Source organism: Pelophylax lessonae (genome assembly GCF_965119305.1).
Source record: "Pelophylax lessonae genome assembly, chromosome: 1".
NCBI classification, from domain to species: Eukaryota; Metazoa; Chordata; class Amphibia; order Anura; family Ranidae; genus Pelophylax; species Pelophylax lessonae.
Window position 1 is genome coordinate 742,446,553 of NC_138768.1, and position 20,330 is coordinate 742,466,882.

General features: G+C 42.4%; 1 protein-coding gene across 1 annotated transcript in view; it reads left to right on the forward strand.

The window, feature by feature from the left end:
• The window catches only part of LOC309544332 (uncharacterized protein), a gene marked incomplete at its 5' end in the record, with an annotated part of 134,849 nt that extends 115,780 nt beyond the window's left edge, over window positions 1-19,069 (forward strand). The window contains one exon of the mRNA XM_082243237.1: window positions 18,866-19,069. Within this exon, the coding sequence (XP_082099363.1) occupies window positions 18,866-18,907 (42 nt within the window). The 3' untranslated portion in view covers window positions 18,908-19,069. The remainder of the gene's footprint in view (window positions 1-18,865) is intronic.
• Between the last annotated feature and the right edge of the window lie 1,261 nt (window positions 19,070-20,330).

The window sequence follows — 20,330 nt, forward strand, 5'->3', positions numbered from 1 at the left end:
AACCCCGAAACTCAGCAGGAACCGATCACGCCACCACCCCAACTCAGTCTCCCGGATCCTCAGGGCGTCTGCGGCGGAGAACGGGCTCATGCACGTCCAGCCAATTCACCGCGTCAGCGGCAGTATCAAAAAAGTGTGCCCTTCCCTCAGCCGTGACACGCAGACGAGCAGGGTACAGCATGGCATACACCAGACCAAGGCGTTGAAGTCGTTGCTTCACTTCGGTAAACTTTGCTCTTTGCTTCTGCACCTCGGCCGAAAAGTCAGGGTAGAATGACACTCTGACCCCATTGAAACGTATGTCAGCCTTCTCTCTGGCCAGCCGTAAGATCTTTTCCCTGTCACGATAGTGGAGTATTTTGGCAAGCATTGGTCTGGGGGCATTGCCAGGCAAGGCTCTAGTGGGGACCCGATGTGCCCTCTCCATTGCAAACAGGGGGGAGAAGGAGGCCCTGTCAAAAGTATCGCATAGCCAAGTCTCAACAAAGTCAGTGGAGTCCCGTCCCTCCACCTTCTCCGGGAGTCCCACTATGCGGATATTATTTCTGCGTAAGCGGTTCTCAATATCGTCCGTCTTATTCCTGTAAGGTCTATAATTGATTAAGGATCACCCATATGTCAGATGTACCTTCTACAATTGGATGGCCTATAGTATGTGATTTTCTCAAATTATATCTTCCATGAAGAAAAATATTTAAAATGCATAGTATAATTTGCTATTTTTTAACCACAGATAAGCACTTGATATTTTTTATAGGCTATGGGACTGAATTGATGCTAATGAAAAGGTGAATACAAGGAAAATAGGAAAGATGTTTTAACCACTTACCCACTGGGCACCACAACCCCCTTCCTAACCAGACCAATTTTCAGCATTCAGTGCTCTCACATTTTGAATGACAATTACTCAGTCATGCAACACTGTGCCCATATGCAATTTACATCCTTTTTTTTCACACAAACAGAGCTTTCTTTTGGTGATATTTAATCATAATTGGGTCTTTTATTTTTTGTGCTATTAATGAAAAAAGACCGAAAATATTGTAAAAAAAAATGCATTTTTCTTCGTTTCGGTTTTAAAATTTTGCAAATTTAGTAAATTTTCTTCATAAATTTTTGTCAAAATTTATACTGCTACATATCTTAGTAAAAAAAATAACCCAAATAAGTATAAATTTTTTGGTCTTTGTGAAGGTTGTAGAGTCTACAAGCTATGTACTGATGTACTGATCTCATTTCTTGAGCCCCTAACAAGCCAGTAAAGTACAAATACCCCCCAAACGACCCCTTTTTGGAAAGTGGAAATTCCAAGGTATTTATTAAGAGGCATGGTGACATTGGTGAGTTTTTTGAAGTTGTAATTTTTTTTTCCACAATTCTTTGCAAAATGAAGATTTTTTTTTTTTTTCACAAAATGGTCATATTACCAAGTTATTTCTCACACACTATAAAGGCATATTTGCAACTTCACCCCAAAATACATTCTGCTACTCCTCCTGAGTAGACCACATGTGTGGGACTTTTACACAGCCTGACCACATACAGAGGTCCAACATCCAAGTAGCAACTCCAGGTGTTCTAGGAGAAAAAAATAACACATATAATTTCCTGACAACCTATTGTTCTTTTGAAGGTCCTGGAGCACCGGGACAATGGAAACGCTCACAAAATGACCCCATTTTGGAAAGCAAACACTCCAACACATAATCTAGGAGGCATAATGAGTCTTTTGAACATGTCATTTTTTTTCCACAAGTTTTTGGTAAATGTGGAAAGAAAATGAAAACACATTTTTTTTTTACACAAAGTTGTCCATTTTTAAGATATTTCTAACACATAGCATGTACATAGCAAACATGACAGCCCAAAATACATTCTGCTACTCCTCCTGAGTATAGCGATACCAAATGTGTGACACTTTTCCACAGCCTAGCCACATACAGAGGCCCAACATGCAGGGAGCACCCTCATTTCCTGACTTTACATTACAATTTTGTGAGGCACTGTAGGGCACTGATAAGCACTGTAGTGGTACTGATGTGGCACGGATGAGCACTGATGTTGCATGGATGTGGCACGGATGAGCACTGATGTGGTACAGATGAGCACTGATGTGGCACGAGTGTGACACAGATGAGCACTGATGTGGCACGGATGAGCACTGACGTGGCATGGATGAGCACTGAAGTGGCATGGATGTGGCATGGATGAGAACTGACGTGGCAAGGATGTGGCATGGATAAACACTGACATGGCATGGATGTGGCACGGATGAGCCCTGACATGGCATGGCTGTGGCACGGATGAGCACTGATGTGGCATGGATGTGGCATGGATGAGCACTGACGTGGCATGGATGTAGCATGGATGAGCACTGATGTGTCATGGATGTGGCACGGATGAGGCACGGATGAGCACTGACATGGCATGGATGTGGCACAGATGAGCACTGACGTGGCATGGATGTGGCACGGATGAGCACTGATGTGGTACAGATGAGCATTGATGTGGCACAAGTGTGGCATGGATGAGCACTGATGTGGCACGGATGAACACTGATGTGGCATGGATGAGCACTGATGTGGAATGGATGTGGCACAGGTGAGCTCTAACGTGACATGGATGTGGCACAGATGAGCACTGATGTGGCATGGATGTGGCATGGATGAGCACTGACATGGCATAAATGTAGCACGGATGAGCACTGATGTGGCATGGATGTGGCACGGATTAGCACTGACGTAGCATTGATGAGCACTGACGTGGAATGGATGAGCAATCTGGCATGGATGAGCACTGGCATAGCATGGATGAGCACTGATGTGGTATGGATGAGTACGTATGTGGCATTGATGAGCACTGAGGTGGCATGAGTGGGCACAGATATGGCACCGATGGGCATGGATGTGGCACGAATGAGGCATGGATGAGGCACAGATGAGGCACAGACGTGGCATGGATGAGGCACGGATGGGCATAATTTAGGTATGGAGGAGGCAGAGGATGGCTGCAGCTGCAGTTTCTCTCCTCTCCTCGCACGTTGCACTTATCCTTGTGTACAGTGTGCGAGGAGAGGAGAGAAATAAACCGGACATGCGCTGACTTGTTTACAAGTGATCGCTCCATCATTGGACGGACCGATCATGTGGTAAAGAGCCAATGTCATTGGCTCTTTACCACAATCCGTGATGCCGGCGAGCGCGGCGTGCGGGAAGCGTGATTCTGGGAGGACATCATTGTACGCCCTCCTAGCATAAGCTGACTGCGCTGTAGCTATCATTTGGCTATGGCCCGATCGGCAAGTGGTTAATATGATCATTAAAGTGTTACTAAACTCACAACAGTAAAATGAATCTGTAAAGCATGCTTGTTATACTCACTGTGGAATCTTAGGGGTTAATCCTCTGCATTGCGTAAAAAGGCTGTTTGATCCTGTCTTCTCTGTTTCTCCCCTTCTTCCACTGTCCTCAATCTATCTTCTGATAGAACAGAGGCTAGGGGATGTACATGCTCAGTTTGGTGTATATTGCTAGAGAATTAGTTTTTTTCTTGGGAGAATGCATGTGCTCAGCACTGTCCAGACATGTCCAGACAGAGGGTCAGGAATCCTGAATCCTTATAGGATAGTCAGATTTAATTGAAACTCCTCCTACAAGCTTAAACCAGACACTGATAAAAGTCACAAGACTGCTATAAACTGCTGCTAAAAAAAAAGGTATTTAACCGTTTATATTTACTAAAACTATTGTATTTCCATGTTCTGTGTACTATGGGAGACCAGATATAGTAAATGCAGGGTCCTGGGTTTATTAACACTACAGAGTATATCCAGAGGCGTAACTAGAACCTTCAGGGCCCCTGTGCAAGAAACCCTGCCCTTCAAGCATAGGGCTCTTCCCACTGATCCTGGGGCCCTTTACTCTCGTTGCGGGGCCCTTTATAACGGACCCTTTCACAAGTTCTGCAGTGGGCCCCCTTCCTGCCATCTTGGGGCCTCCCTACAGTGGTGAAATGCCAGGGCCCGGTCGCAAGTGTGACCTTTGCGATCCTGGAAGTTCACCCACTGGTGTCAGTAGTTTTTATTTTTTGGTATTTTAATTGTATTCAATTTCATCATTTTATTTTATTTTTTTTACAATGTCACTGATTATGACTCTGTCCATTCAGAAAAGGAAGGAGCTGGTAAATTACATATTTACTGACCCCTTCCTGGTTCTCTATTGTGACACATAACCTGCAGCAGCCCTCAGGAGAGGGAAGGGAGCACAGTAGGGGGGGGGGGCAGGGGAGCACACAGGGGCCCGGAGACAGCAGAACACAAGTGAACTGGATAGGAGGAGTGGTGGGGGCAGCATACAGAGGAACCAATCTCCTCCATTTTCCTCCTGCAGCTACAGGAGGAAAGAGGAGGACAGTGATTTCTCTACATGCTGCCCCCGCCGCCCCTCTTATCCAGGTGTACAGGGGAGCTGCACAGGCCCCCTGGAGCATGGGGCCCAGTTGCAATTGCAACCCCTGCAACACCTGTAGTTACGCCCCTGAGTATATCAAAAGCCCAAAGTATTTCTTAGTTTTGGATTAAGTATCAAACCACTATCCTGTCAGGTTTAATTTTTTTATTACTGTGTCCTAATGTCCTAAAGACTTCTATAGCAACTTCAGGGACGGGTTAGTATGTACAGTCTGGAGGAAAGAAGGGAAAGGGGAAACATGATTGAAACTTTTAAATACATCAAGGGGGTGAAAAAGGTTCAGGAGGGCAGTATTTTCAAACCAAAATCAAGAACACGCGAAGGTGACATCAAACTAACTGGAGGAAAGTTCAAAACTAATCGTAGAAAGTATAATTTTACTGAAAGGGTAGATGATGCTTGGAATAAACTTCCAGCAGAGCTAGTGAGACAGTCAACAGTAAATGACTTTGAATAAAGCGGTGAGGGAATATGGCGCTGCCTGGGTTAGGATGTGGGGGGATATGTATGCTCTGGGGGAGGTAAATAAGTAAAGTTACATAGTTACATAGTTAGTGAGGTTGAAAAAAGACATCAGTCCATCCAGTTCAACCTATGATGTGTGTGTGTGTTTGCTTTTAGCCGTACATTGTATACCCCTGTATGTTGTGGTCTTTAAGGTGTCCATCTAACAGTTTTTTGAAACTATCAATGCTCCCTGCTGATACGACTGCTTGTGGAAGAGAATTCCACATCCTTACCGCTCTTACAGTGAAGAACCCCTTACGCACTTTAAGGTTAAACCGCCTTTCCTCTAGTTTTAGTGAGTGGCCCTGAGTCTTATTGTATCTCCTTTCTCTGAATAGTTTGTTCCTTATGCTCGGGTCGCCAGTACAGTATTTGTACATTGATATCATATCCCCCCTCAATCGTCTCTTCTCCAGAGAGAATAAGTTCAGGGCTTGTAGTCTTTCTTCATAGCTGATGTCCTCCATTCCCCTAATTATTTTTGTTGCCCTTCTCTGGACTTTCTCCAGTTCCAGCACATCCTTTCTGAGGACCGGTGCCCAGAACTGGACAGCATACTCCAGATGTGGCCGGACCAGAGTCTTGTAGAGCGGGAGAATAATCTCTTTATTTCTGGAGTGAATCCCCTTTTTTATACATCCCAGTATTCTGTTGGCTTTGCTTGCTGCGGCCTGGCATTGCATGCCACTGCCAAGCCTGTTGTCTACCAGTACCCCTAAGTCCTTTTCCATCCTAGACTCACCCAGAGGTTCCCCCCCTAGCGAGTAGCTTGCTTTCTGGTTTCTGGCCCCCAAGTGCATTACTTTACATTTTTCAACATTAAATCTCATCTGCCATGTAGTTGCCCACTCCGTTATTTTGTTCAGGTCCGCTTGCAAGGTTTCCACATCCTGCATAGAAGATATTGGCATGCCTAATTTAGTATCATCCGCAAATACTGAGATTGTACTAGATATCCCCTCCTCTAGATCATTTATGAATAAATTAAACAGGATTGGTCCCAGGACAGAACCCCACTTTCCACACCCGCCCAATACGAGTACTCCCCATTAATCACCACCCTCTGTACTCTCCCCTGGAGCCAGTTCTCTATCCAGGTACTCACCTTATGGTCCATACCTATCTTCCTTAGTTTGTACAGTAAGCGTTTGTGGGGAACGGTGTCGAAGGCCTTTGCAAAGTCCAGATACACCACATCCACAGGCTTACCTTTATCTAGGTGGCAGCTCACTTCATCATAGAAGGTTAATAGATTGGTTTGGCACGAACGATTTTTCATGAATCCGTGCTGATTAATACTTATAATACCGTTTTCATTACTAAAGTCTTGTATGTGGTCCCTTAACATCCCCTCCAATATTTTGCAGACTACAGATGTTAGGCTGATCGGCCTATAGTTACCCGGGATATATCTCGGCCCCTTTTTAAATATTGGTACCACGTTGGCTTTTTTCCAATCAGCTGGCACCATACCCGTCTGTAAACTATCCTTAAAGATCAAGAATAATGGTCTGGCAATCACCTGGCTGAGCTCTTTAAGAACCCTCGGGTGCAAGCCATCCGGTCCCGGGGATTTATTTATGTTAAGCTTCTCTAGTTTAGCTCTAAGTCTATCTTCTGTTAGCCATGGCGGCACTTCCTGAGGTGTATTATTTAGTTCGGCCTTACAAGCTGGGTTTGTGTAGACCCCCGATTCCTTTGTGAAGACTGAAGAAAAGAAATTATTTAACACTTCCGCCTTTTCTCTGTCCTCAGTGGCCATTTTTCCTTTATCATCTTTTATGGGGCCAATGTGTTCTGGCCTCGCTTTCTTGCTGTTTATATACTTAAAGAACTTCTTGGGGTTCTTTTTACTCTCCTCCGCTATATGTCTCTCGTGTTCTATTTTAGCCGCCCTGATTTCATCTTTACATTTCTTATTACACTCTTTATAATGCTTAAATGCTGCCACTGACCCCTCAGTCTTGTATTTTTTGAAGGCCTTTTCTTTAGCTCTAATATACATTTTTATGTTGGAGTTTAGCCACCCAGGGTTTCGTTTTGTTCTTTTAAATTTATTTCCCAGTGGAATGCACTGGCCCACCCCCTTGTTAAGTATGCTCTTGAAGCACTCCCATTTTTCCTCCGTGTTCTTTGTTCCCAGGGTTCTATCCCATTTTATATTTTCTAGCAGTGAGCGCAGTTTAGGGAAATTGGCTCTTTTGAAATTCAGCGTCTTAATATTACCCTTGTGTTTCCTATTACTGTGATTAATACTGAAACCAATTGACCTATGGTCACTGCTCCCTAAGTTTTCCCGTATTTCTATATCCGTGAGCAGGTCTGCATTGTTGGTAATCAGTAGGTCAAGTACCGCATTGTTTCTTGTCGGTGCATTCACCATCTGACCCATGAAATTGTCCTGCAAAATATTTAGGAACTGCCTAGCCTTGGCTGAGTGCGCGGTTCCTTCTGCCCAGTCTATATCCGGATAATTAAAGTCCCCCATTATAATGACATTTCCCATCCTTGCTGCCAATCCTATCTGTAACATGAGGTCCGCCTCCCCCTCCTCACTCTGGTTGGGGGGCCTATAGCATACGCCCAATATTACCTTCCCCACCGTGCCTTCCCTTTGAAGCTCTACCCATAGGGATTCTGCCTCGTCCATAGCTCCATTATTAATATCATCCCTCATATTTACCTGTATACTGTTCTTAATATACAGACATACCCCTCCCCCTGTTTTACCCTCTCTATCCCTGCGATAAAGGGAATACCCCTGAATGGTCGCCATCCAATCATGAGAGCTGTCGAACCAAGTCTCAGTTATCCCCACTAAATCTAAGTCCTCCTCAAACATCAGCAGCTCCAGCTCTCCCATCTTGTTGGCCAGGCTTCTGGCATTGGTATACAAGTAATATGGTAAATATAGTAAACAAATCTTATATATAGGCAATCTTCTGTAAAAAATATAGACAGTCCGACAAATAAATTTTTTGTTTTTTTAAATAAATTTTAAATATATGAGATTATACAAAGTATATAGCTAGTCATTGGTTATGCAAATATCATATATAGACAATTTTCTGTGAAAATACATCATTCAAACAAGTAAAAAATAAATGAACGTGTCTTGAATAAATTAGGTTATTTATAGTTCGTCATGAATTATGCAAATCCAACACATAAGCATAAGAACTTAAAATGGTAAAAATAAATTTAAATTAAAAAAGATTAAAGTGACTAGTGCGGCGGTCGGGGCCAGGGTGTAGACCTCGTAATCGAGTCCGCCTTGTAATCGAGTTGAGAGAGTGGCTCGGTGTGTAGGTGAGAGGAGACACACCATTCACTGCTGGAGGACAGGCTGAGACAAAGCCATAGTCGGTTAGCTGAGGACCCCCCTTTCTGGAGATAGGAACCCAGGATCACCACCTATGACCTACAGGATCGGGCATCCCAATACTGTACCCCACAGTACATATACCCCCCGCCTAATACCCCTGTGTGGGGTTAGGTTCTCTGTTGAGTGCATTTTGTACTAGAGCAATCGCGTGCACTCTAAACGTCACAACGCCACCCCCAGGTCCAGTCGGGAATTGTCGCATGAAGACCTACTAATCACCCCTATATATGGACTACTTATTCTGATCCATGTATTATTTACTGGATATTTTATATTGTATATATGTTCACCTACACCTAAATAATTCCATTTGACTGATTGCCCAGTCATTGGATTGATTGCACTGGTCACCTTTATCATTTATATTTATAACCCACTAAGTTATTTTGTGACACCAGTTATACACATTTTTTGTACCGTAATTACTTACTAATATCTAAACTTAGTTACGCACTTGGACACTGTTACTAAGTTTCTAATTTGATACCCAGAGTGTTACACCATACCTGCACAAGTCACTTTAGATCACAGTTTTATTTCTTTGGTACAACCAATGTCACCTAGTCACTTTACTGGGCACACACCCTGGTAGCCCAGACCACCGCACTAGTCACTTTAATCTTATTTTATTTTAATTTATTTTTACCATCTATTTTAAGTTCTTATGCTTATGTGTTGGATTTGCATAATTAATGACAAACTATATATAACCTCATTTATTCAAGACATGTTTATTTATTTTTTTACTTGTATGAATGATTGTATTTTCACAGAAGATTGTCTATATATGAGATTCACATAACCAATGACTAGCTATATATAATCTCATATATTTAAAATGTATTTGTTGGACTGACTATATTTTTTACAGAAGATTGCCTATATATATGAGATTTGTTTACTATATTTACCATATTACTTTACTTATTAACCTCCCTCAGAGCATACATATCCCCCCAAATCCTATCCCAGGCAGTGCCATATTCCCTCACCCCTTTATTTGAATATTCTTTTAAATATAGCCTTTGGCTATATCTGAGGGAGGCTGCAGCCCCTTTCCCCATATCCATAGCGCGGAATCTTTTCCTTACAAGTAAATGACTTCAAACATAGATCTATGGTCAGACAAAAAAAGTTAGAGAAAAAAAAAAATCTATAAAAAACAAAAACAAAAAAACCAGGCAGGCTCAATGGATCGCTTGATCTTTTTTCTGCCTTCTCTTTTCTATGTTTCTGCTGTCACCAGGACCAAAAGTAAGGGAAAATTACACATTTTGAGTTGCCACCAGCGCAGGAATAGAAGTCAATTCTTCCAATGGGGACACCTGTTCACGCAAACACTCTCCAAGAGGTAGCTTTGCTTACTTTTGAGAAATCTCCTCCCACTTCATTATGTATCAATGGAACAGAAAGTGAAGGGAAATCTTCCTAATGGGCACAAAATACTTTTTCAGGCGTTTTAACTCTCCCATATTTTATACAATACAAAAAAAGTTTTGGCTTTGGATTTTCCTTAACTACTTGTCACCCGCCCACCATCAAATGATGGTGGAGCGTTGCGTCTCTCGTTCTGAGAGGACATCATATGATGGCGCCCCAGAATGGCCGCTCTCGCACCACCTGGGGGCGCGCAGTGCGGTGATTGTGTTCCTTGGACATGGCGCGACCCCGATCTTGGTAAAGAGCCAATTATGTGGCTCTTTACCCATGTGATTGGCTATGTCCAATAACAGCCGGTCACATGTAAATGAGGAAGTGCCGTTTATCGGCTCTCCTTGCCTCACACTGTTAGTGTGTGTGGCAAGGACAGCCGAACAGCGGCTCCTTCTCAAAGGGGAGAGTCTAGGACAGGTAATCAGGGCACTGATCATCAGTGCCCTGATCACAGTAAAGTAAAAACAGTGCCCATAATTCACCCATCAAAAAGACCAACCAATGACCATCAGTGACCCAAATCAGTGCCCACAATGCCCTCAATCAGTGCCCACAGTGACCTCAATCAGTGCCCATAGTGCTGCCAGTCAGTGCCCATCAGTGCCTGCTCATCTGTGCTGCCCATCAGTGCCTCCCATCAGTGCCCATCAGTTTCGTCCTTCAGTGCCCATCAGTGCCACCTATAAGTACCCATCAGTGCCACCTATTAGTGCTCATCAGTGCCACCTATCAGTGCCCATAAGTGCCACCTCACCAGTGCCCATCAGTGCTGCCTTTCAGTGCCCATCAGTGCTGCCTCATCAGCGCACATCATTGAAGGAGAAAAATTACTTATTTACAAAATTTTCTAACAGAAATGTAAAAAAATGTTTTTTTTTTCAAAATTTTCTGTCATTTTTCTTTTTTGTAAAAAATAAAAAAAAAACCAGCGGTGATTAAATACCACCAAAAAAAAGCTCTATTTGTGTGAAAAAAAATGATACAGATTTTATTTGGGTACAGTATAGCATGACCGCGCAATTGTCATTCAAAATGTGACAGCACTGAAAGCTGAAAATTGGCCTGGGCAGGAAAGGGGTGAAAGTGGCCCTTTATTGATGTGTTTAAGGTGCCAAGGTCACACATACTTAAAGATTAATCCCAGGTATGGTTATTATATAGTTACAGTGGTACAGCTTAGACCAATTTTACTATGCATTTCCAATACCTGGCCAATGCCCCTGGAAGCTATAAATCATTGAAGTAGCTACTCCATTGTTCTCCACTTGTTTCTGGGTCCCTTGCTGAGCAGCCAACCTGATTCATTCTGAACACAGGAAGTCAGCTATTCCGCACAGGTGCCATTCAGGCCTACCTCCTGTATTTGGAATGTATCAGGACAACCACTTAAGATGGGGCCCGGAAGCAAGTCATTGGAGTTATGGTGTTTGCTTCAGTGATTTACAGCTTCCAGGGACTTTGGCCAAGTATGGTATATACATAGTTACATTAGTCTAATCTGGAGCAATGTTGCCAGATAAAAATATTTATACGTGGAATTCTTCTTTAACCACTTGCCGCAAAATCACATACCTTTACGTCATTTTGCTTCAAGTGGTTGTAAAGGCGCCAGATTAAAAAAAAAAAAAAAAGTCAGTATTCAAAACCACTAAACTTGGCATTTTGAATGCTTTTAAGTGCAAAGGAGGGATTCAGGGTCTTATAGACCCCAAATTCCCCCATAAAAAATACCTGACACGTGACTATTGCTGTCACAAGGGACGTGTACATTCCTTATCACAGCAATAAAAGTGATCAGAAAAAAAAAATGAAAGGGACAGTGGAAAAAAAAAATTAAATAAATAACATAAATAAGAAAAAAAAATGTAAAGCGCCCTATCTCTCCGTACTCGCATGCATAAGTGAATGCATATGTAAGTCGTGCCCCTAAATGTAAACGGTGCTCAAACCACACATGTGAGGTATCACAGTGATCATAATTCTAGTACTAGACCTCTTCTGTAATTCTAAACTGGTAACAGGCAAAAATTTTTAAAGCGTCACCTATGGAGAATTTTAAGTAATGTAGTTTGTCGCCATTCCATGAGTGTACGCGATTTAAAAGCACAATATGTTAGGTATCAGTTTACTTGGTGTAACATCATCTTTCACATTTTACAAAAAATTGTGCTAACTTTACTTTTTTTTTTTTTTTTCTTTTTAATTTATTGAAATTTTTTTTCCAAAAAAAATTGCGTTTGAAAGACCACTGCGCAAATACAGTGTGACATAAAATATTGCAAAAACCGCCATTCTTTCCTATAAAAATGTATACAGAAAGCAGAAAATACTCATTTTAACTTGTAAGCAACAAGTGTCAGAAAAAGGCCTGGTCCTTAAGTGGTTAATAAACTGTCAGGGTTAGATTTTCGTCTTTTCAACATGTAATAACAGTTTTTCCAGTAGGTGTGCAGCATATTTGTAATACATATAATTATGAATCATGTTTTTAAACTAGGAGACGGGGGGGAGGGCTCAGAAGTAGAGTCAGTCAGGAGGAAGCAGAGGACTGAAGGCAGCTGTAGTGTCAGCAGCGACAGTAGGTCCACAATGTCAATTGGCAGGTCTGTGCGGGAGAACCTCAGACCAAACAGGAATAAACATAACCGCCAATTGCGCTTAACTTCCTTAAAACTAAGAGGTGTATATGCTAATGCCAGGAGCCTAGCTAATAAAATGGATGAGTTGGAAATGTTAGTACATGAGGAGGACATAGACCTTGTGGGAATAACAGAGACTTGGTTCGACCCCTCACATGACTGGCTGGCCAATATCCAAGGGTATTCGGTGTACCGGAAGGACAGGGTAGGAAAAAGAGGGGGAGGGGTATGTCTCTATATCAAGAACAATATAAAGGTGACAGAAAGGAGTGACATTACGGATGGGATGAGCATGGATTTAGAATCTGTGTGGGTTGAACTCCATAGGGAAGGAGAAAAGGGGAAAGTAATTGTGGGGGTTTGCTATAGGCCACCTAACCAAGGGGAGGAGGTAGAGCTGGAATTTTTAGCACTAATGGGTAAAGTGGCAAAATTGGGATCAGTCATCGTATTGGGGGACTTCAATTACCCCGACATTGACTGGGAAGAGGGGACTGCACACTCACAGAAGGCCCGCCTATTCACGGAAACCTTACTGGATAATTACATGTCACAGTTGGTGGATTCCCCCACCAGAGAAAACGCAGTCCTGGATCTATTGCTCACTAATGACCCAGACATAATCTCGGAGGTAGGAGTCCAGGACAACCTGGGCTCTAGCGATCACAGGATGATCACATTTAGTGTAAATAACAACATAACAAGACAAGTGGGGAACATAAGAACCCTAAACTTCAGAAGGGCAAACTTTCCAAAATTGTACTCAATGATGGAAAAGGTAAACTGGGACCAAACCCTGGGATCCCTGACCACAGAGGAAAAATGGGAATGCTTTAGGAACATATTAGGCAAAGGCATCTTGCAGTGCATTCCTATGGGAAATAAATTTAGAAGAGACAAAGCCAAACCTGGCTGGCTAAACTGTAGCGTCATAAAACTTATTAGGGGGAAAAAATTGGCCTTCAAGAAGTATAAATCAGAGGGCACAGTATCGGCTTTCGAGCAATACAAGGAGGCAAATAAGAAAAGTAAACAAGAAATCAAGATGGCTAAAATCAACTTTGAGAGACAAATAGCGGAGGATAGTAAAAAAAACCCAAAGAAATTCTTTAAATATATCAACAGCAAAAAAACTAAGGCAGAGCATATTGCACACATAATTAACAATGATGGGAGGATGGTTACAGAGGACACTGAAAAAGCAACCGTGCTAAATGCTTTTTTCTCGTCAGTCTTTACACAGGAAAAGGAGGGGTACACTGACCATGACTGTATGGTTAGTAGTAATAAACAGGACTTGCCACCATGGCTAACAGAGGGGGAAATCAGGGAAAGGCTGGATAAACTTAACACAAACAAATCACCAGGACCGGATGGCATACATCCGAGAGTACTCAAGGAACTCAGTAAAGTTATATCGAGACCACTGTTCCTGATCTTTGCTGACAGTATTAGGACAGGAGATGTACCAGGGGATTGGAAGAAAGCTAACGTGATTCCAATATTCAAAAAGGGCCAGAGGCATATCCCGGGAAATTATAGGCCTGTCAGTTTGACATCAGTAGTATGTAAACTTCTGGAGGGGATGATAAGGGACTATATTGTAGAGTTTGCTAAGGACAACAACATCATCAGCAGTAATCAGCACGGGTTTACAAATGGGCGTTCTTGTCAAACCAATCTCCTTACATTCTACGAGGAGGTGAGCTGTGAGCTAGATAGGGGGAGACCAGTGGATGTGGTGTACTTGGATTTCGCTAAGGCGTTTGATACAGTTCCCCACAAGCGCTTAATTTATAAAATAAGGTCTGCAGGTATCGATAGCAGGGTTTGCTCTTGGATACGGAACTGGCTAAAAAGGCGGGTCCAAAGGGTAGTAATAAACAGCGCATACTCAGACTGGTCTGAGGTGGTAAGCGGGGTCCCCCAAGGCTCAGTCCTGGGACCAACCTTGTTCAATTTATTCATAAACAACATTGAGGTCGGGATCAGTAGTTCGATATCAGTTTTTGCAGATGACACAAAATTGGGCAGGGCAATAACTTCACAACATGAAGCAGATATCCTGCAGAATGACCTGGACAAAATAACAGAGTGGGCAACGACATGGCAAATGAGGTTTAACGTGGAGAAGTGTAAGGTTTTGCACTTGGGGACTAAAAACATAAAATCACAATACACGTTAGGAGGGGAGCCCTTGGGGGAATCAAAAATGGAGAAGGATCTGGGAGTATTGGTTGATGATAGATTAGGAAACAGCATGCAATGTCAAGCAGCAGCTTCCAAAGCCAACAGAATATTAGCATGCATAAAGAAAGGGATGCATTCCAGAGATAAGACTATAATCCTTCCACTTTATAAAACTCTGGTCCGACCGCATCTGGAGTATTCCGTCCAGTTCTGGTCGCCAGTCCTCAGGAGGGATGTGTTGGAGCTGGAGAGAGTCCAGAGAAGGGCAACTAAACTCATTAGGGGATTGGAGGACCTTGACTATGAAGAGCGTCTACAATCGCTCGATTTATTCTCCCTGGAGAAGAGACGTCTGAGGGGGGACATGATAGCAATTTATAAATATCTTAATGGGGATCCCAGCTTAGAAAAAAAGCTGTTCATTCGAAGGGATTGCATGAGGACTCGAGGGCATACAATGCGATTAGAGGAGAAGCGTTTTAACCTCAGGCAACGCGGGGGGTTCTTTACTGTTAGGGCTACAAGATTGTGGAATTCTCTACCACAAGAGGTGGTTTCTGCGGGTAGTATGGTGGCTTTCAAAAGACTCTTAGACTTACATCTCAAGGATCAGAACATTCGGGGGTATGGGAGATGATTACAGCCACACATGCCTACACAGGTTGAACTGGATGGACTATTGTCTTTATTCAACCTCACCTACTATGTAACTATATGTAACTATGTAACTATGTGCAATTTGTTTTCTGTATAAATGAGCATCATTATGTACAAATGATGCATTGCAATGCTTTTTTATAATACTGCTCATTTGTACAGAAATATTACATAATCGTACAAAAACTTCATCAACAGGCCTGTGGGGATGATTTATTGGTTGGGCTATTTAATGGCTTTCACATTAGTAATCGACTTCTGAATGAGATGTTTCCACAATACCTGGTACATAGTTAAACTTACAAAGGAGAATCACAATGTCAAACTGCAAAACAATACAGCAAGAAGAGCTAGACATTCACCATAGATACACAGGTGGATCCATTACCCACACTCTGTAATTACCTATGTGCATTAGGCAAAGAAAACTTGACATAGTCACCCAATTAACTGTTTGTCCTGCAGGTAATGTTTTCATATAAACTACTCATCTCATTTGTATTTAGTAGAACAAAATGTCTCTTACCTAAACCTGCAAAGTGAGGGTACAAAAGAAAGTGTCATTAACGCTATGCTGCAGATTAAACCAATAATTAAAATGTACTTTCATTGTCTCGGTGAGCATAAAGTGACAAGCAAACTATGAATAACGTGATATTAATAATCCTCTACCACTAAGCAATATATTTTAAATCAGTCGACTTTTTCAGAACAATCTCTGGGTTATAAAACACTGCCTTTATGTGATGTAACTCTAATAGGTCATGTTTTCCACAGGTGAAATAGTTTTTTTTTGCTATCAGTGATGAAATCACATTAAGAGCTCTTTCACACGGAGCGGACCGCATTGCGATCCGCTCCGGCACTTTTTTTTCTTTTTTTCATGGAGCGGATGACACTTGTGTCATCCGCACCGTATGTCCGCATATCATCCCATCCGTTTGCAGATGATATACGGACATAATGTATATCTATGGGCATTGCGGATTCAGCAGATGACACCGCTGACATCCGATTTTGCATCCGTTCCGTTTTTTAAACGGAACAAAAATAGGGTTCTGTTCCGTTCCAAAAAACGGAACAGAACTGAAAGGACGCAAATCGGATGTCAGCGGATGGTATTCCGCTGACATCCGCAATGCCATTGACATACATTATTTCCGTATATCACCCGCAAAAAAATAGGATGATATACGGACATGCGGAACGCCCATGTGAAAGGGCCCTTACATTGAATGAGATGTGTTCCTTGTACTGGTAGTGGCCCTGTTTGTTGAAATATTAATTTCTCTGCCACCCCATACCCCCTACCCAGTTGTGATCTGCCAGTGCTGCGGGGGTATTATGAGCCACTGGACCTGCCACAGGTACTCTTCAACTCTACCGATTACTGCCACCTTTTCTGCCCCCTTGCTAAGTTTATAAAAGCTGTACTATCTCTCCTACAATAAAAAGGCTCTATGAATGGATGAGGTGGACCTTTTATTCATTCACCCATCCTCCATACATAGAGCACTTTTCATTGTGGGAAGTGTAGTTGGCACTTTTGACAAGTGCCTGTGACAGGACAGGTCCAGCGGCTTAAAGATCACAGATGCGGAGGTATGGAGGGGCAGAGGAGTGTCCAGTGCTACTAGGGACCACAAAGTTTAACCACTTGCTGACCGTATAACTTACAAATACAGTGGCAAAGTGGCACTGCTGCGCCAGATCACATACCTAGTAGGTGATCCTGCAGTACTGGATTTGGGGCCCGCATGCACACAGCCGCCGGCCTGCTCCCACTAGGATTATACACAGTGGGAGCTGATTGGCGGGTATTGCGGACTCGATGTCTGCTGGGACCCGCCGATCCTTTGGTACAGAGGGAGAACTGCGGTCTGCCTATGTAAACAAGGCAGATCTCCATTTTGTCAGTAGGCAAGGCTTGGATCCTGTGTTCCAGCAAAGCATTAAAAAAAATTGTCAGTTTAAGTAATGCAGTGCTGTATCCCAAAAAAAAGCCTGTCATAAAGGGGGGTAAATCTTCTGGAGGACAAGTGGTTAATACCAACCATCTGTTTAGGGAGCATTAAAGGGTTTATCCAAGTAAATGTGATATTTTATTCATAGGTAGAGCCTGGAAAGGTAAGTCAGCTGTCTGGTGGCATAATTGGTATATAAACCTTAAAGTGGATGTAAGACTCTGAAAATAAAAAATGAACAAAACATAAAGCATGGGTGTCAAACTCAGTTTAATCTTGGGCCTCATCAGCATTTTGATTGCCCTCGAAAGGGCGGTTGTATCTGTAAAACTATATAAATATATCTCATCTTTATCATATTAAATAATTGCCTTTGCATTCGATTATTACTGGTTTTAGCAATAACTTAAAAGAGAAGTGCGGGCCTAAAAAAAAAAAAAAACAAACACACCTACTCATCCAGATGGATGCAGCATTGATCAGATGCTGTTCCTGGCCCCTGCTGCCTCTAAGATCAGGAACTGAGCGATCACAGATCTCTGATCACTCAGTTCTCACTCTTCAGTGAGCAGACAGCTGGTGACTGCCAGCCTGCCTAGTGCTCTGCCTGAGCTGTACAGGGAGTGGGAGCGGCTGGCTCAGAATCTCAGCAGCTCTCTGAGAGGCTGAGCCAGCTTCTGGTTGGGCATCTGGGTAGATCCCAATGTTAAAGCTGGAATCTCTCTAGTCTCTGAATGACATCAGCCATCAGTGAACAGCGAATACAGGTCACAGGAATGCAGAATGAAGTTCGCTCTTGTGACCCACAGGAGAAATAGGGCCAAAAGTAGCGCTAGCTACTAGCAGTGAAAGTAGAAGTCTAGGAAATATAATAGCAAGCAGATATTTAGGTGTACAACTTTTGTATAATTTAAAAAAATGTGTTTTGGTAACAGAGAGTTCTTTTTTAAATCATTGTACAAATATTACCAAGCACTGTTTATTACATTACCTATGTTTTAACTTTTTGGTCCAAGTTAAGACTAGCAGTACAATGGCAAACCATATAATTGTGCAAACTGCAGAAAGTGCAGGGTCTGGAGGAGGACCAGAAGAGGGCTGGAGTCAGCTGCCAGAGTCTGCTGAATGCTGACAGCAGGGGAGGCAGAAATGAGGGGGTGCTGTGGTTGCACAGAGAGGCACAGGGTCTGTAGGAGGTGTTCTGTCCTCCTCTCTGCTGCAGACAAAAGGGCTGAGACAAAGTGAGGGGGGAGATGAGGGGGGTGCCACAGCCGCAGGAGAGGTGCAAGGGCCACATTAAATTGTCCAGTGGGCTGGATTCCACTCGCGGGGCTTGTGTTTGACACGTGTTCTGTTGTGTCTACTATTCTCAATTAAAAGCATCTAGTGTATGCTCTCTCCTCCCTTTGCTTTCTGCATGAGTCACTTCTGACAGGTTATGCCGACACCACAGAATCCTGGGAGACACTCCTTCTGAGAGAAATTTAGGACCACAGAGTGATAGTCACCTTAGTTTATCTAAACCTCTTAGTTTTACAGGAGGTTTACATGCTTATTTCTAAATCTACAGTATATGAATTCAAATCTAATTATGGCGCTTTCTTTTTTTTTCTCTAGGTTCAAGAATACTTGAAGAACACACATCCCTTGGATTTCTAAAAGAAGCCATTCTTTATGTATATTCACTGCAGTTAACACTAACATTTTATACCAACTATTAGAGAATTGTAGTTTGATATGGAATTAACATCTTCATGCAGTGCTGCACCAGAGCATTTTTCAGATTTTGGAGGTTAGAAAATTTGGCTGACAATTGTTATGGTGCTACATCAATCTAACAGAATTTGATGGATTTTTTTAGTCTTTTTAGTGCAGATTTAGATATTTATGTCACGGCACACTGATATAAAAATATTTTTTGTGACCCAGAAAATGAAATTACATTTATATACAGTACAATTGTTTATTTTTGTTTCCTGGTAAAATAAAAAGAGTATATGTTTCAAAAATAAAAATACCCTGACATTAGGGAGAGTGGGTTTAGTTGCAGGGGCAAGTTTTATGAAAAAAAAAATATATATATATATTCAGTAATGCATTGCAGTGCCATTCCATTTAGAAACCATCTGTGTGTTGTGCATTAAAAGTACCTGTCCATTTCCCAGCTTTACTTAAAGATAATCCCTATGTACATGGAAAACACTACCCCAGTCACTATTGAGATGTATAGCATATTTTAAAATGAATATACTGCCTAAATTTCATTACCTTTTTTAAACAAGTGACTGTCTCTAACAAAACATTGAAAAAAGTACAAACAGCTCTGTTGAATTTTATCTGGAAATATAAATCTCAGACTCCCCATGGCCGTGACTTTTTACCTCAAAAACCCAAAGAGGCCTTGCAGTCCCAGATTTAACCAAATACTATTTGGCAATGCAGCCATGGACTCTGGCCTCTTGGTTTACATTCTCAGCTTTTAGCAAGTGGATTGAGTTAAACAAGCTACGGCTGGCCTCTATCCACCCCAATGCCATACTATGGAACTCCTCTATTAAAGAGGTTGTAAACCCACTTTAAAGTATTTTACCTATAGGTAAGCCTATATTAAGGCTTACCTATAGGTGCTATAAATATCTCCTAAACTTGCACCGTTTAGGAGATATCTACAGTGCATGCAGCCGATTACGTCATCGGCGCATGCGCTCTGAAGGAACAGCCACCCGTGCCGTTCCTTCAGAGCCCATTGCAGTGAACGGCGGCTCCCGCACGCAAGTGCGGGAGTGATGTAATCGCGCCTCCGGCCAATCAGATGGCCGGAGGACGCGAACAAGGAAGCAGGACAGCCGGACATGTCGGCCGCCCTGTTGCTGAGCGGGTGACACTGCGGGGGCTTCGTTTTAAGGTAAGTATTTCATAATGAGCTAGTATGTGATGCATACTAGCTCATTATGCTTTTGTCTTTACAGGTTTTTTTTTCTCTCATTTTTTTATGAGGGTTTACTTCCTATTTAAGGTTTTAGATTTAGATCTTCTCAGACTAATTTATTTTACAAAAAAATATCCAGAGGCAAAATAAAGA